This window comes from Coffea arabica, chromosome 2c (assembly GCF_036785885.1).
Source record: "Coffea arabica cultivar ET-39 chromosome 2c, Coffea Arabica ET-39 HiFi, whole genome shotgun sequence".
NCBI lineage: Eukaryota > Viridiplantae > Streptophyta > Magnoliopsida > Gentianales > Rubiaceae > Coffea > Coffea arabica.
The window spans coordinates 24457522-24475994 of NC_092312.1; the positions used below are offsets into that span (position 1 = coordinate 24457522).

At 35.8% G+C, this 18473-nt stretch overlaps 1 protein-coding gene and 2 long non-coding RNA genes across 4 annotated transcripts; all 3 read right to left on the reverse strand.

The window, feature by feature from the left end:
• Positions 1-988: 988 nt before the first annotated feature.
• Positions 989-4030, reverse strand: LOC140035881 (uncharacterized). Of its 2 annotated transcripts, XR_011839787.1 has the most exons (11): positions 3975-4030; positions 3679-3752; positions 3407-3560; positions 2826-3296; positions 2623-2747; positions 2459-2537; positions 2268-2389; positions 1943-2124; positions 1701-1799; positions 1413-1565; positions 989-1305 (listed from the first exon to the last, which is right to left on the reverse strand). It is a non-coding gene; the product is annotated as an uncharacterized lncRNA (long non-coding RNA). The 2 variants fall into 2 exon arrangements; XR_011839786.1 differs by lacking the exon at positions 3975-4030 and having other exon boundaries at positions 3679-3938.
• A 4350-nt stretch (positions 4031-8380) lies between these two features.
• LOC140035564 (uncharacterized) lies at positions 8381-10269 on the reverse strand. Its single transcript, XM_072076837.1, has 2 exons — positions 9120-10269; positions 8381-8448 (listed from the first exon to the last, which is right to left on the reverse strand). The coding sequence occupies exons 1-2, from the start codon at positions 10267-10269 to the stop codon at positions 8381-8383; spliced, it is 1218 nt and encodes a 405-aa protein (XP_071932938.1).
• Positions 10270-12684: 2415 nt separating this feature from the next.
• On the reverse strand, positions 12685-14583 carry LOC140035252 (uncharacterized). Its single transcript, XR_011839242.1, has 2 exons — positions 13959-14583; positions 12685-13717 (listed from the first exon to the last, which is right to left on the reverse strand). It is a non-coding gene; the product is annotated as an uncharacterized lncRNA (long non-coding RNA).
• Between the last annotated feature and the right edge of the window lie 3890 nt (positions 14584-18473).

Here is an 18473-nt window from a genome sequence, read left to right on the forward strand (position 1 = left end):
AATAGAAAACATGCAAATATTAATAAATTAAGGAACACGTAAAATTAATTAGATCTCACAGATAATTGGGACTGCGTCTTCGCATTGATCCTTGACTAGAGAAGAAAATTAGCCACGCCTCATAAGAAAATCTTCACACAATTCAATTGAATTTAAAGACATCATCTTTCTTCGATAATTGAGAGAGTGAATAACAAAGCTCTCGGAAGAGAATAAGAAAATTGCACACTAGAATTCAACAAACCAAAACAACTCCCTATTCTCTCCTCTGGAACATCCCTCGGAGAGAAAACTAAAAACTCCTCTATCCTCCTACGGAGCTTCTCTGGAGAGAAAACTCAAACTAGTCTAATGTCTCTTGAAGCTCGTCCGATTTCTTCATACATAAAAAACCAGCCAAAATGGAGACATCACCCCACGTCCTTCAAAGAGGTCATCATTTCTCTACACAATCATTTCCATTCCACTCAAAACAAAAGCAATTGTCGGTTTTCTTTTTGACCAAGTGCACACGTTCACCAAAAACCCTCTGTTTTGAAACTCGGACCGGACCGGCCGGTCGAACCGGGAACCGGCCAGGTAACCGGTCCGAGTCTTATTTAAAAACCGGAAATTTAAAACCCGGTCAAAGCCGGTCAAAAACCGGGTTTGACCGGAAAAAACCGGTTTTTCCGGTTCAACAGTAATTTTTTTTAAAAAAAAATTCAAACTTTATAATATTATGTTTTGACCCTCTAAATTGTTAAAACTTATCGATATACCTCAAATATTTGATACTTTATAAATATTTTCCTAAAATTTGATGTTATTTTTCAATTAAACTCATAATTTTAATTCTAAACTTGTTAATATTTATTAAATAATATAAATTGCTACTTAATTGTTCTAATTTCTTTATATTTTCTTGTTAAATATATTTGAAACATCAAATATATATGAATATACCTTTATTAATATCAATATATTATTAGATATTATAAATATAATATTTTAATTTTTAAATAATTTTTATTTATGACGTCATCCGGTTCGACCCCTATCGACCCCCGGTTGAACCCATTGACCCCTGACCCCTGACCTTGGCCGAGTCGCTATCCGGTCCGATTCTGAAAACATAGGCAAAACCACAAATGTGCAAAGAAAGCACACTTTAGACAATACAACTTATTTGCGGTCCCCACCAACTTTGACATGTTGTCTAGCCAAATTGAATTCCCAAATGCAATTCCATTCTTCTACGTTGGTTTGCACCAAAATTGTGCAAAGTTTCACAATAATCTTCTCAAGAGGTTTCTGCTCCAATTTCTGAAATTATATCCAAATACCAAATATAAATATATATTGACAATTAAAGCAAATTAAAGCAATATTTGGCAAGGATAAAAAGGAAAATTAACAATAAAATTACTAACAATTAACACCCTATCAGGCTATGTCCAGCTAGTCTTCTACTTGTTCCATGCGTATGACTTCATGCTCTCTGAAGAATTGATTCAGCATAGTCATCTTCGATAGTGGCTGTTAGCAAACCGGTATCATCACATAGCTGGGTTTCAAAGCGCAATCTAAAAGTTGCAAAGTAGATATAGGTGAAATTGTTAGTAATAAATATGTGATTAGTTCGTAGCTCCGAAGTTTATATACAAGGAGGATTCATTACTGTTTGTTAAGAATGTAGGTGTAAGTTTTATAGCTGATACCTTGCGAGAGGTCTCGGATACGTCATTCGGCAAAAGAAACATGTGAAATCCGTGTCGATATCTGCACCGATAGGCTTCATACAAGTGGGATTGGGACAACTGAGGAAATAGTAACGCGAGTTGGTGTTTCGGATACGAATTTCTGCTTTGATCCAAAAGGGCTTTGTTTGCATATTTTTGTAATGAAAGTTAGGAAAAGTAAATTTTAAATTTAGTTTAGACATGGAGGTTAGGAAATTGACCTGTTGAGCAGTAGGGTCAATAGTATATATTTCTCGTAGCTGCAATGCAATTGGTGGATGGACTTGTTCATGAGCTTTGTCATAGAGTTTCTCTTGAATTAACTTCCGTATATAAGTAGCATTTTCAGCAATCCGTGTCGATATCTGCACCGATAGGCTTCACACAAGTGGGATTGGGACAACTGAGGAAATAGTAACGCGAGTTGGTGTTTCGGATACGAATTTCTGCTTTGATCCAAAAGGGCTTTGTTTGCATATTTTTGTAATGAAAGTTAGGAAAAGTAAATTTTAAATTTAGTTTAGACATGGAGGTTAGGAAATTGACCTGTTGAGCAGTAGGGTCAATAGTATAGCTGCGATTCAATTGGTGGATGGACTTGTTGATGAGCTTTGTCATAGAGTTTCTCTTGAATTAACTTTCGTATATAAGTAGCATTTTCAGCAATCCTGTTAGTAAGAGAGTGCATATTAGGATAGTACTAATAATAGGTTAAAGGTAGAGAATATTTATCTTACCATTGCCTCAATAGTGCAGCCTGGGGGATTTCTAGATTGAATATTATGATAGAAGTTGCCAGAGTCCCAATAGATATAGCTGAGAAATTGTGTAATTATTAGCAACACGGAAATTTCTACAGAATGTTTTATCGTAGTGCTATTTGAAAGTAGCTAGGTCTTACTGTGATGAGTGTTGAACTTTGGTCTTGCTATGATAATGATTGGCTGGTGAGGTATCAAGCTCTTTAATTGGGCACCTTCAGAAGGGAGGAATTCTTCCCACATGGTGAATAATAAAGGTTTTTCCCTGTTGCATGAAGAAGTTATAGAAAGTTTAAAGTTTTTGTGTTAGTTAAAAATGTTTCTATGACAGTCATCATCTTACTCTTCATTAAGAACAACAAATTCCTGAATTGGAACATAACGGTTGCCTCTGGGAACAGTGCGAGAAGGTAAGGCATGGATGATGGCACATAAGATACCTAAGAAAAATCATATATGCTGCATCAGTTCAATAAAGTTTAACAGGTAAAAATTAGAAAGTAAGGTGAAGAGAGCTGTGTTGGCATGCTTATTCTTGTATTGTCATCTTCAATGAAGCCATGCAGCTCGCGAAATTGTGCAAATTGGTAGCAGTGTTCACAAGAGAGTGTATTATCAGGTGCAATAGCATGGATGAAGGTTCTCTTTGATATTGCCAGTTGATAGGCCGATGAAGCCATGAAGAATGGACTGGCAATCTTTGTTATCCAAGCATTTCCAATGTAATAGGTGGAATGCAATTGCAAGATTGGATCAAGATCTTCAATATCGCGATCATACACAGAAGCTTGAATTGTGTTATTCTGTTTTTTTTCTTGTATGAGAAAAAATAATTAGATTTACTGTAATATAATTTCGTAGGGCCAAGAAAAATGCTTGCTGGAAATCGTATGTAGTAGTAAGAATTTGAGAATGTGCACTCACTGCTGCATCTGCGAAGATATATTTCTGATATGGAGTGCCAGTGTCTTTGCCATAACGAATAGGGCTCTTTTCTATAATAACAAGCTTTGCAAACCAGTTTCTGTTCGCGTCTGTTCGGTCGGGAATGAGAACGCACTTGGTTTCTATGTTTGATCTGAAATTTTCATGGTTCATATAAAGTAAAACTGATAAAATATCGCATATTATAATTTGTAGATTTCTAGATAGGTCAAGTAAATAACAGACTTAAGCACTGTAAAATCATAAGATACCTGGCAGTAGTCATTGCAAGTGTTTTTGCAATGCTTGTCAATAGCAGATTGCAGTAAGTTGCTTATTTTGAAGTCTGGAAGATATTATGCAGAATTTCATATAAATGACAGTGAGGTGAAGAAAATAACGAGGAATCAAATGTTTATGGTAGATGTTTTTATATTTTATATATAAGCATTAGCTTGAAATATGCTTCTGATGCAAGATAGATTGATGGAAATTGGAATTATATGAGAGTTGACAGAATGGAAGTTGGAGACGTAAGAGTATAAGGGAATAAGAATAAAAGACTTACCTTTACAGGTAAAAAAGAAGGCTGCCGTGAACTGAAGGATATGGGGGAGGCTTCACATAGGATAGTAGTTTTCTAATATGCTGTTAAGCATATATATATATATATATATATATATATATATATATATATATATATTGATATATACATAGACATAATAGCAAGGTTACTTCATGCATGAGTGCACCGCATAGAAAAAAAAATGACATAATGATGGAATTATAGAATTGTGTGCTGTGGGAAGAGAAGGTTACACGTAGCTTATCAATTATATGCGTCATGCAAGTAGCAGTACAGGTGTTGGTAATATGAGCAAGTGAGATGTCTGATGTATTATAGGTATGACTAAAGCAGAGTTTTGTAATGCTTCTAACTATTATTCGTTTATATCATATACCTGTTTTCTTCGATGGTAGTTGAATTATGTCTTTAGTGCGTTGAAGAGAAGCTTCTGAAAGCAATGAGAGTGATTGATAGTAGACTCTGGTATTCTCTTTGTTGAAGTTAGCATTGGTTTTTGCTTGTTTCTCAGAGGTTGTATAAACTTCTGATAGGCGTGGGATTGGTTGCAAAATGGATGCCAGGTCAACAAGCATATTCGTGCTTTCGTGTCTGAATTGCGCAAAGCCTTTTATGGATATCTTTGAATACCTTTTTGCAAAGTTTTATAGAGAAGTTACTTTGTACTTGATTGTCTGAACTATATTTAGCTGCATTAGTCTCTTTTATACGTAAGCTAGGACATAGTTTTGAGTGATTAAAAATAAAATTAAATGCAGCGCAAGAAAATATTAGGAATTTAATGTGCCACTAGATAGACCTAAGAATCCGAGGGAAGAGTGAATATTTAACCTCATGCAACGTAAAAATAAAAGTTTCTTTGTTGTTGCAGTGATTAGATTCGTTAACTGAATCAAGAGACAGAGTGATCAGATTTTTTAATACAAAAACTGAGGATCCGGCCTTCTCTAATGTAAAAATAAATATTTCTATGCTGTCTTGGTGATCAGATTTTGCAATATTTCTACTTTTTTGCTTAACAGATGACAAGCTCTCTTGCTTTTCTGCGAAGTCTGAATCTAAGTGAGAGATAGAACGATCTTTTCTTTCATGTTTCGCCTTGAAATTTGATATTTATGCAGTAGGTTAAATAATGATAATTGTTATTATGATTGCATTTGATAATTAGAAAGTCATCTTGTATAGGACGTATAGATGTACCAGTGTATGTATATAGATATATGCATTTAATGTAGAATGAAGATCAACTGATTCTTTAAAGACGTTGGATGAAAAAAATGTCAGATGTGTAAACAAAAGCAACCATAGTTTTTCACTACTGTGTTACCATATAAGAATATAGGTTGTTTACAATATGTATGGGTTTAAACTTTACAAAAGATTAAGTCACACTGGAATTACACTGTTCATGTAAATTTATGAAAAAAGCGATCAATAATTTTGGAAGCAAGAACCCGACAACTTTGATCTCCTTACTGGGAAGAAAGCGGTCATATTGCTAGTTCAGAGCTAAAAATGAAGCATTGATTGCTCATAATATCAGTACATCATAAAACTGTTTGTCTATATTTTGACTAAAAGAAAGGTCATAGATGAAATCTAGGAAAATGTTGCATTAAACTAATTGAAATCGTGAGACCAGACGAAGCCGCTGGAGAATGCAAAGAACAAAGAAAACCTGGGACGGGGAAAGAATCTAGAGGTCTCTCGTACCCTCAGGTGGTTATCAAGAGGTTTGATCGAGCAGGGATTGACCGTACTGGAAATTCTTTTCTAACTAAATTTGCAACAATGGTTGGCTGATTAAGGCACAAGAATTTTGTTCAACTTCGAGGATGGTGCTGTGAAGGATCAGAAGTAGTTCTGATCTATGACCATTTACAAAGTAGTAGTTTGGACGAAGTCTTTCACAAGAATACAAGTTCTGCAATTATCCTCTTTTGAAAGCAAAGGTTCAATATAGTCGTCAGAGTTACGTTTTCATACCTGCATAATGTGGGAGAATTCATAGGGATGTGAACACTTGTAATATAGCTTATTTTGTGGTTGAATTGGTGGGGGCGTGTCAAGGAAAAAAAGTACATAGAGAAGTGGAAATTCCTGCAACTTTTAGTTATAGTGATGAAGACAGAGACTGAACGAGTGGAAGAAGATTACCTTTGCAAGAGTGGTAATTGGTACATCATGAAAGTGGTGAAGGAGGCCTATGTAAGCTTTGTAAGTGTGCAGAGCCAACTATTGCTATCCGTTTAACATGATCATTTAACAGTCTGATTTGCTCCAGATATGTGTTGATGTCTCTCGCATTGGAATTGTCTTCACATTCTTGTAGAACAGGGGAATATGTTTTCTAAACACTGGGAGGAAAAGATTGAAACCAGTAACATATCTCATTCCAGGGATATATAATAACATTTCAGCTATCACAATATGGTCGACCTGTTTTTGTTGAAGTTCTAAAATTTTTCTTCCTCCTTCACAATTATTACCAAATGCTGCGTGGGAAATCACATGACCGATTAAAGTTTGAAGATAAGGCTAAACATCTAGCTCACAAGATTCTTCCAGCGAAAGTTTTTCGTCCCAACTTCTCAACATCTCACTGTCCAGTTATTAGGATCCCCCAGAAGGCGCAACTTCTCTTAAGAAGCTTCAACAGCTCTCTAGGGTAAGGAATGGAACTTCCCGGCACGCAGGAAAGAGTGGTTGAGTTTGAGCCTTGAGTTTATTGTACGACCTACGTCCTTCTCTTAAGTCAGTGCCAGAGAGATTTGAGTTTCTAGTCTGTTTTAAGACATTCCGAGCATCAAGGCAGGTGCTAGAAAGCCCTCCGCCCTTCTATGGCTTATTCCCTTCCGATCCAGAAATAGCTAGGGCCGATGGTTGTGCTTCCCCTGCCTCCTCTGCTTCCCCTTTATAAAGGGGGAGGAATCTCGGGTGTATGGCTGATTTAGAGGTTGATATTTCGTAGGAGGCAGTTGACTTTTTCCAAGCCTTATTCTCAGCTGAATCTAGTTTGAGATCCTTCAGGGGATAAAAACCTTATTGATGTTAATTGAGAAGTGTTGCGTCCAAAGTCGCCCTAAAAGCAAGTGATACGGAGGATGAGAATCTATCACATGGACTTTTACCCTATCTTTCCCGCTGCGAGTTTGTTGTCTATGTGTTGATGCTCTGGTAAGCACGGGGCGAAAGCCTCAACCTCATCATTTTCATTCTTTCAAGTGGAAAGCTCACGAGTTCATTTCACAGATCAGAATCAAGCCGGTTCGTCAAGCAGTCGACCAGGCCAGGGGCCAGATATCTTGAGAATGGAGCTACAAAATCCTAATGCTGAAGGTCAACCTATCGTGCGATAACGCGGCTTACTTTCATTCGGCCTCATTGTCCGGCTCACTTAGTTGTCCGAGGCAGATCCCTGCTATTAACGTTAGGGGTAGAGGCCCACCCCTTCACGCTCATGTCACGTCAAGCTGCTTAATTCAATTCTATCTGCACCTGACACCAGCAAGATCAATCTCTTTCTTACTCATCCATTAACAAGGCAAAAGCAAGGTCCTTGAAAATACCTTTTGAAGTTGGGGTTTGAGCTCCTTAGTCGGTAAAACAAGGAAGAAACCTATGTAGTGGGTTCGACTCCCACAGGGTCATCCAGTGGTTGATGGTTCGAGGTTCAGACGCATCGAGCTCAAGCTCCTTAGATTTACGGATTCGAAAGGGGCCTAAATCCAACAAGAAGAGAAGGCAGGGTTCGGTGTTTAAAAGGTGGGGCTTAGGGGTTCAAGTATCTCCATTTGTTACGACGACACCAGATCAGAGCGAGAGACGAGAACTGGATAGTTTTCTCACTGAAGTCGAAATAGATGGCCTGTTTAGTAATTAGAGCTAGCTGGCACATTTTCTCCTATTTAGGGGCCTAGTGAAATGTAGCTTTTCTAGTATGGGATTTCAGCCTAACTTTTGCTCATTTGCACAGTAGCATTTTTTCCTTGTAGGCATCATATCGTAGATGAAGCTTCACTGGCAGTAGAAGAAGAGGCCTCTCTGTCTACTTCCAACTGATTGTAAAGTTTCTGTAGCAGTTGTTGTTGAGCGCAGAAGATTTGCTCGCATGCAGAATGGCACTACAAACTCTATACTCTGAATGAAGATCCCGTAAGAAGGATAGCAAATAACATATTGGTCAGGATAAGTTTTTTTTTTAAGAACAAGAAGTGAATGATATAGGTTAACACGTTATTTTTCGAGCATCAAGATATATACTTAACTTTAATAGTTACTACATGCTTAAACTGGACAACTGGTAAAAGAACAGTTACATTGTCTCAGGATAGACAAATCACAGACATGACTTAATACGAGGATGCAAACATTATTGTAGTCTAAAATCATTCTTCAGTTGGAAACTGTTCATTCTGTTCAAAGTTTTCTCCTTTTTGTGCATATTCATTTCTGACTGAGCAACATTTGCGCTCTTAAAAATAGGGGCATATTTTTCAATGCCACTTCATTATGTCTACATAGTTGCTAGATTCCCTACACACATTGTGATAGTTATCAAATGAGGAAGAAGATTTAATGTAACGTTTCTATGCTGACCAGCTTGTAGAGAATGAGTTGTCAGTCTCCCATGACAAGGTATGTAGTCACAAAGCGACTCTAGTATTCAAGAAGTACTCAGTGCCCAACAAACAGATTTTAAAAGCCAATTTTAACTAGAAATGAATACTAATCAAGAAAAACTCCTTTTTATACATTTTGGAGACTTTTTGTTCTCAAAGCAACAAGCAATGCGTAACACTTAATGCAGACCAATCATAGACAAGATTTCTTTGTATACGACATTTTTTGTGTAGTTTGTGTGCGCAGAGAAAAAAGTTAGTCGTCTAATAAGTACTTTCACATTATTTTTTGTTTTTCCTCATGATAATGCAACATATAATTGGCCGTGTGAAAATACAGGTTCTTTTAGATACAAGCCAACATAATCTAATGTTTGCCCTTGTGTTTTGTTAATTGTCATTGCGAAGCATAATCTTAAAGGGAACTAAATTCTTTTAAAGAGGACGGAGCAAAGTTCATCATCTGAACATTGTAAAGAAATTCGAGGTATGAAAACTGACTTACCTGTATATGCAGCAAAAGAAATATCTGCTTGAATGACATTATTTTCGAACTCTTTGCATATGAGTCGTGTGCCATTTGAAAGCTCTTCAGTTGGATTTATATTTTGGATTAACATAACAGGACAGTTCTTCTTCAATTTTAATTCATGTGAAGGCAATCCTTTTGGTGTAAGTGTATTTAGAAAATCTTGGTTCTCCAGTTGGTGCGATGTATCAAGAGCTTCATCAAAACTTAGATATGTTTTTTGTGGACTTGGGAATTTGTTGATTAGCATATCATTGATTTCATGCACAAAATCATTCCGCCTCATCAAGATAGCTCTATTAACAATTGACGATAGATCACTGTTGAATGTCTCCATATCTGGGAATACCATATTTACCAAAGTTTCCACTGATGAAGTATCGTGTACAAAAGGTAGATTAATTGGTGCTGGGATCTTAATTTCGTTCATATAATTTGATATTTCTGTACCATCACCAATTCGAAGTAGAAAATTGCTGAAGTTCTTATTCGAACGAACTCGCATATTTTCCTTTAGCCTTAGCTTTGTTAGTTGTTGCCATATAGGTGACATGACCAAGCTTGCACTAATAATATCTTCCTTATTGCCTTTTGTCACAACTGGTAATGTTTGGCGGAAATCTCCTTCGAAAACCACAGTTTTACCACCAAATAACAGGTCGCGACTAGTGATATCTCTCATCATTTCATCAAACCGTTCGATTGATTTTCGTTTTGCCATACTTGCCTCATCCCAGATAATAAGCTTTGCATCTCTAATCAACTGTGCAATTGTAGTTTGTTTTCCAACATGGCAGCTCTTGGAATCATCATCATACAGGGGTATTTTAAATCGCGAGTGTGCAGTACGGCCTCCAGGCAAGATTGAAGCTGCAATACCCGAAGTTGCAGTTGCAAGTGCTATGCCACCAACCGATCTTATTTTTGCAAGAAGGGCTCGATATAGAAATGTTTTCCCCGTACCTCCTGGTCCATCCACGAAAAATGATGTTGAGGTATTACGTGTAACAGCATTTAAAATCTGTTCATAGGCATTTCTCTGATCATCGTTCAGTTGATCAATTGCTTGAAGGTCACTCTCATCTACAATTATATTCCTTTCAGTTTCTATATCTCTTGTTACCATTTCTTGTTGGGATTGTTGGATTAGTGGTGTGTTCAACTGATAATCAGCTAAACTCTTTCCCATTGATTGTAAGTAGTTGTCAATGCATTGTAGTACTTTCACTTCTACAAGATGAGTTGGGATTGAAGAATCTCGTTTTATATCTTTAGATAGGAAGTCTTAAAATTGTAGCCATAGTTGAGCAGGGTTCTTTGGGCTGCAATAAACTAAGATAGCAGCAAATAATTGGCGCAATGAATTGGGCATTTGGTAGGCAACTGCTTCGGATAAACACAGCTCGGCTGCATTATCTGTTTGTAATAGTCCCATTATATCCGCAGCTTCATGGAATGAAACACAAACACGTCCATTTACAGTTCTTAAATCTGTAAATGAAGTTGGCTTCCTCACATGCATCAACAAAATTCGTAAATAATATCTTTCTCCTTCTGATGGATGTGCACCTAAAATACGGCCAATGACTTCCCTTTGCTTGTGTTGTTCCCAAATTTTTGATTGTTGATTCCATCTGAAGTATTCAGGAAATTGTGCGTACACACAATTCAAATTCTTTGCATAGTTGTCATACTTGTTCATGGAAAAGAATTCTGTTAGCATGGTTTTCTGTAAAGCTTGATTTTTTACAACACTATGAAGTGAGCTTTTTTCTGGAAATGTACTGGCTGTTTGTTTTCCAAATGTACTTGTAAGGTCATGACAGATGGATGTATTTGATTCAAATCGAAACCAAAAATTCGCCACATTGCTTCGGGAGGGGATACCCATCTCACTGCAACATAATTTTTTATTTCATCCACATTGTTATTTGTCTCAATGTCACTCAATTGATACAAAACCCTATCATGTCCTTTGTATATATACTTGTATATATATTTGACAGCTTGAATCGTGGAGCATATTTCAACATTAATATGACAATTAAATTTTACTAAGAGGTAAGGACAATAAGGCACTACCCAACGATTATCCAGATAATGGCCACGTACCTTAACTTTCTTCTTGTCATTTCGACGATGGTATAGCAGATATGAGTTGGTTGTATGTATCGTTGACACACAGAATTGTTTGGGATATCAGTCTTTGCAACCAACATGCACACGCGGGATTCATAGTACCACAAGGACCATGCATCATGTGTTTAACAACAAGAGTATGTAAATATTCGCGCTCATCGATATCAGGTAACTCGACACAAACAATTCGATTATAAGTTTTAGGAGAATACATCTTACTCCCCTGCTTTAGAATAATTAAGAAGTGGGCATAAGGAAGACCTCGTTTTTCAAATTCAATAACATACGGTATACGCTGCTATTTTTCTAAAAATATTTTTCTTGAAAAGTTCATTTTTTAATTGCTCTAATTTTGCTCTGAATACATGGGAAACTAAATCCAGGCGATTCTCAACCTTATCAGTTTAAGAAGTAAATTTTTAATTTCAGGCCAATTTCGATTACAAGTTATTGTTAAAAAAATGTCTGGTTTTCCATATCGTTGGACTAACGACATTGCATCCATGTAGCGACGCCTCATATCACGAGAGCCTCCAATGAATGATCCTGGAAGAATTATCCGTGTTCCAATATTGGAAGATGAAGATTCTCCTTGTGAGAGACTATCTATAAGACTTTGATATAACTCCGTTCGAAGCTGTGTCTGATTGCCATTCAGCCTATAGAAATCTAACCTTGTTAATTCGATTTTCACATACATATCTACAATGTACTGTTGTAGCAGTCTCCCGATATGCAATAGCATGGAGCTAATTACCCGAATTCTCAGCATTCATTAATTGATCTGGTGTAGTTCCAGCACCGGGAGCTAGCTCAACTTCTTCCTCACAAGAAGCTGCCCCATGCACATTTGGAGTTCGAGCAATGCGTTTTATACTCTGATGCCAACCTAGTTCAGCACTGGCAAAAATGAGTGGGTATTGTAAGGGATCATAACAACTAAAGTAATGCTTCATAATCTGAGTTTTTCCATTTTTTCCATAAATCTGAATATGTTTTGACGTCACATGCTCATTATCACAATTATCTGTTCAAATAGCACCAACTTGAGATACAGTTGGTTTATTGAATACTTTTTGATCAATTGCAGGGCTAGATTGCAGTACTATTTTATAATTATCTATGTTTGGTAGATTTTGTAAGCCTCGGAAAAACGTCGAATAAGGATTAATCTTCAAGATCCCTTCAAGTTTAGTAATTAGGCTCTGCTGAAATCTATTAGAGATGGATAACCGATTTACCGTTTCATGATCAGTATCAAAAAAATATAACTGCACATTCCTTGCCTTTTCGCCATCATTAGGGATTAACTGATTTATAAAGTGGTACATTTGACCTTGAATTCTAAAGGTGTATATTCCATTATAAGACTCATTTAATGATTTGTCACAGTTCACTCCAATAGACATGAATGCAAACATGTTATTATAACTTCTAACACATCTGCGGAATTCAATAGCTTCTTCAGAATCCTCAAGATACAACATCATCAATTCTCTTGGCATTTTAGTAGGAAGTAATTGGGTTTCACCAAAAGAACAGCAAAATCCAGGTGGTTCAAACTGAAATTTCTTTGCTTTACAATGTTGGCAATCCGGAATATTTGGTAATATATCAGGCTCAGTGGCGACGACGCTTAATGGATCCGTTGCCAACATCTTACGTTGTTCCTGCCTTGCATCACTTCGTCGAACTGATCTACACTTTTTGCTTGTTGGTGTAGACAAAACACTACCGCCGGCAATGATAGGCCCTGAGCATGCATCTCTTGAATAACCAGCAATACTACTGTTAGAAGTCGATGGCAAAGCTGTTGATTCTACGTGCGTTTCTTCTACATATTCATGCATTCGTCTAACTGATGTTTCTACACAATCTTGTCTTGTTCTTTTGTTACTTGCATGACTGATAGAACTACCATTTGAATGCGAACAGATCGATCAAACATGATGTCCATCTCTATTGTTTACTCCTTCAGTATCGATACTGACCATACTCTTATATCTCAATTCCACATATGAAGGGCCGCTGGAAGGTTGCTCGATAGGTACAGAAAGTCTTGTTCTAGCAGCAGTATCTAAGGAATAAATATTTCACTAATCTTTGTATTAGCATTATCAATACATCTAAAGTCCAGCATTTCTCATACCAATCGTAATTTTCTGAAACCTCGACAAATCAGCAGAACAGAAGCATTATCAGGAAAGAGTGATATATGCTAAATACTCCAAGATAACTAATACATGAATTAATATAACATAGTATTCGTATTATGCACAGCTCACGTGTGCTACGTATATCTATAACCATAGCACACACCTCGGTATTCTCTAGAACTGTCACTAGCACGCTGCTGTCGTCTCCTCGCATTCCTCTCTCTAGTCGCTTCTTCCAAGCTTACATATTTCCGTGGACGACCCATTAAAGAAACTCAGCTATACACAAGTAAGAAGGTTTCAATAAGAGTAGTACCATAACTTTTGATTCACAGAACCACAAACAAAGCTTACTCCAATGCGCAGGCTCCATAAGAATTGAAAGGAAAGGAGCCGAAGTACAGCATATAAAATACCAGTCAGATTCTAATTTATATAAACCTCTATATAAACCTCAATGATTAGAGAACAGACATGCATGACAATCAACAATAGCAGAATAATACAAGACCAATTATACCTTATATCTAACACAAGACCAGTTCAAAGTACCGAAGATTAGGAGAGAGTCCCAAAACCGAGACTAGTGGGCATTAAGTCTCACAGGATCCAGAGAAAGGGATTGAATCAACAAAATCAAATTGGCCTTGGTGGAGGGAATTAGATATAAGATAGGTATATGAAAAATAAAAACGCGACCGAATTAACAAAATAAAATTGCCCTTGGCGGAGGAGATGGATATAAGATGGGTATATGGCAAACAAAACTGACGAGGTTGGTATTCCAAACTTTGCTGATCACAGGAAAATTGAAGATTTGGTTTTGCACAGGCTAAGAAACATACGAGACACAGTAATGAGATTGCAAAGCCTTCGTGCAGCTATTCTTGCACTCTTTCCAGAACACTTAGATTCAACTATGAAGAAAGACATGGTGTAGGAGGCAATTCAGTAGGAAGAGACAAAGGAAAAAAAAAAGCAACCGGCAAAGAAAGCTAAGAAAAGAATGAGAGGGTAATGGAAATTGCCAAGCTTTCTAGCAGCGGTTCTTGCACCGTACCATAATCCACCGCTAAGCATGTCCCTATTTGAGGACAGCACGTGGGGTACGAGCAGAATGGAACGGATGGAAACAAAGCCACCATGCGGACACCAGCGAATCGAAAGCCATGCAGACAGCTGATAACAGCGAACTCACCACCCACAACAACTCCACGTGGATAGCAACAAATTTCCAGCAAAGCCACTACCACTGAATGGCACAAGACCAAACCGCCCCTCAAGTTCACACAAATCGCACTATAACCAGCCCATTTACACTGTAGCAATCCCAACTTCCACCTTTAGTATAGTAAAGATTTTGAGTCACGTGGATACTTTTTCAATCCGTACATGTGGGTAGGGCTGTCAATAGGATTGAACTGGTCCGACCTCAGCCTATTTGACCTGAAAGAAAAGGGGTCGAGCCTAGTATAATTATGTAGCGGGCAAAATTTAAATCTTGATTTAACGTCCAATTAAAATGTTGTTAGCCGAGATTGGGCCTCTATAGGCTCAGTCTGATTAAAGTCCAACCTATAATTATATATATTTTATTTATATTTTGATATGTAATTGTGTATATATATATATACACTCCCTAATGTATATAAACATAAATGCATTATTTTTTTAATATGTGATGTATAATTAGATTATTAGTAATTAGTGTTGATTTTGAAAAAACTTAGATTCATTAAATAAATATATTTAAAGAAAAAACCTATTAAGAGTCTATGGACTAATGAAGATTTGGTATTTTCAAATCCTACCAGGAGCAAATTGAGAAGGTTATGGAGAAGTTTCAACCTTTGATGATGCATTAATTGTTGATCATATTTTTTTTAATTATTTTTCATGTATTTTAAAAGCATTAGACATGATTATTGTTGAAAAACTTTTGGTTTATGTACTTTTAATGAAGTTTTTACCATTTTATGCATAGTTTTAATATTGTAGATTATAAATTAACTTTACTATTTAATGGTTATAGTAATTATATTCAGAAAATTAAAGAGTAATAAGTGAGTTTGGACTAAATCTAACTTAGGTTCAATGTTTGAATGTTTTGTGATGCAAATATGAACTTCACATATATTAGTTTGAAATTCATGACCTTAATCCCAAATGTCTTTATAATTAAGTGAGTCGAGTCTACATTTGTTAAAATTTGGCTTAGATGGCCAATTGACAGTACTAATGTGGGGGCAATGTTATTAATGTTGATTTTGAGGTGTCGATTTTGAGTCATGTAGATATTTTCTAAATTAATACATGTGGGGTAAAGTTTTTTTTTTTTGGCAGAAATGTGGGGTAATGTTGCTAATGTTGATTTGGAGTCATATGGATATTTTCTAAATTCGTACTTGTGGGGCAATGTTATAAAAGTTGTGGGGCAATGTTATAAAAGTTGATTTTGAGCAGTGTGTTAGCAAATGTAGCTAGTCATATACTCATATGTCAGAAAAGGGGTTACATGGATGGTTTATTGGTTAGACTGACGAAGAGATGATTGAGCCAACGAATTTAGAAAAACATGTCTAATTTAGAACTTATAAAAGGAAATATATAAATATTAATAAAAGGCTCAATTTTATTTTATCATACTTTTACATATATAAATAATTATTTAAAGATTAATTATTTTATTCATTAATACAACAAGATTTTGAGAAAATTTTTTCAATTCTTTTTATTATCTTATTTTAATATTATTAATTCTTTTTATCATCTTATTTTTGCCTAAAAATAAAATAGTTGTTTAAGTACTCAATTATTGTCACATCATGGTTACACTATTAATTTGAAAGTTGAAGTGATTAACTTACAATGAGAAAGTAAACAAAAATTTTTAAGGAGACATTTGGCCAACAAGTAATGAACTAACCTAATAGTAAAGTTCTTGCACATTAAGACGAAATCCAAGATTCAAATCTTAACACAACCCATCCTAATGGCCGATTCACTAGGCCAAATTGTTTAACTGCGATCCACTTTAATAACTATGGTATAGTGGATTTTATTGCATCTATTGTGTGGCTTGTATATCCTCTTTCTATCAACTTTATATTTGTTGTCTATTGTTTTCTAAAAATATCTTGTTTTTTTTGTTTATAACTCAAGAATTATATATATATATATATATATATATATGTAGATGGCCAGTGATAGATGTGTTCAAGGTAGTGAATAATTTGTAAAGGTAAGTGGCTAGAATGATGGTCAAAGGGGTCGGTGTTTTTTAAATCATGTTGGATGGTTAGATGACGTTATTAGAGTTGAGATAGTTGAATTCTTTAAGACTTTTTATAAGGTTAATGTCTAGTCTTCCACTGATAAATGTGTTTTGAGAAAATAGGGTCAATTTCCACTCAAAAGTCTTTTGATGAGCAAGATGTGTATTTTTTATTTTAAAAAATGACCATTTTTTTCTTTAAGTTCCAGTTTTATTTCACCACGGCAAATAATAGTAAGTTCCCACAAGACAGGATCAACCTGTTTCACACATTATCGCTAACTTCCAGAAACTTACAAAAACTTTATGGCTACACAGAAGAACAAAAACCACTTAAAGCAAAACATGGAAGATCAAACTGCCATGCAATGCTCAATTCCCAATATTCCGATTGCTTACGAAGTTAATCATTCTCTTAAATCTAAGTCTACAGACAAAGAGGGATCCATGTCCATTAAATTGGACATGAGTAAAGCTTTTGATAGGGTTGAATGGCATTTTCTTAAAGGAATGAAGTTAGCTTTAGGATTTCATCCATCTTTTGTTGATTTTATGTCCAATAGTTCTTCTACTATTTTTTATTCCTTTTAACTAAATGGTGTTCAATTTGGTTATCTGCGATCTCAACAAGGTATTAGACAAGACGATCCTATTTCTCTATATTTATTTCTTACATGTGCAGAGGCTTTTTCTTGTCTATTACAAGAAGCAGAGGCATGTGATAAATTGTCAGGAGTTCAAAATCAAATAGGACAAAGTGGTCCCAAACTCTCTCTTTTATTATTGTAGACAATACTTTGTTATTTGGCAAGGTGAGTAGGGACAGACGCAAACATCCTATCAATGATTATTTTTTATCTATTCACCTATTCTACAAGAATAATAGGACACTACAAGAAGCTCCACATATTCAGGATATTTTGCAACTATATGAGAAACTTCTAGTCAAGAGGTCAATCTTAAGAAATCAGCAATGATTTTTGGTAGTAATACTGATTTGTCAACCCCGTCAAAATATTACTTAGTTCCTAAATATTAAGGAAGTGGTCGCACATGAAAAATATCTTGGTCTTCCCACCATTATTGGACGGTCCAAATTTGAGGTATTCTCTTCTATCAAGAGCAGAATTTAGCAACGAATTCAAGGTTGTTATGGACAATGATTATCAAAAAAAGGGAAAGAAATTTTGCTGAAAGCAGTAGTTCGGGCAATTCCTACATATTCGATGTCCTATTTCAAATTTCCACATTCTTTGTTGATGGATATTGAATTAATGATGAGTAACTTTTAGTGGGGTGATGGAAATAAGGCTAGACCAATTCATTAGGTCCATTGGGATAAACTTTGCAGCAGAAAAAATGATGGAGGAATCGATTTTAGGCAACTTAATGCTTTTAATCTCGCATTGTTATCTAAGCAAGCCTGGTGCATTGCTACACTACACAACCATCTAGTCTTTCTCCTTTAGGTATATAAAGCTAAATATTTTTCCAATACTGATTTTTTTCAAGTTTAAGAAGGATCTCAGTCTTCCTGATCTTGGCACAGATTATGTGAGGTCAAAAAGTATATTGAAGTAGGAAGCAGATGGCGAGTTAATTCTGGCCATTCTATCAAAATTTGGAAAGATAGATGGCTTTCGCAGTCATCTACTTTTATAATTGTGTCACGATCTACTACATTACCAAAGAATTCCACAGTTGATTGTTTAATAGACTTTGACTGAAAATCTTGTCGAGTTGACTCATTGCAAGAGATTT

Excerpts from the sequence above, each read along its gene's own strand:
- LOC140035564 (XM_072076837.1), bottom strand. The coding sequence starts at position 10,269 with ATGGTAACAAGAGATATAGAAACTGAAAGGAATATAATTGTAGATGAG. Across the intron at positions 8,449-9,119 it reads TTCTTTTGCTGCATATACAG|TCAGAAATGAATATGCACAA; the intron begins GTAAGTCAGTTT and ends AATGTTGCTCAG.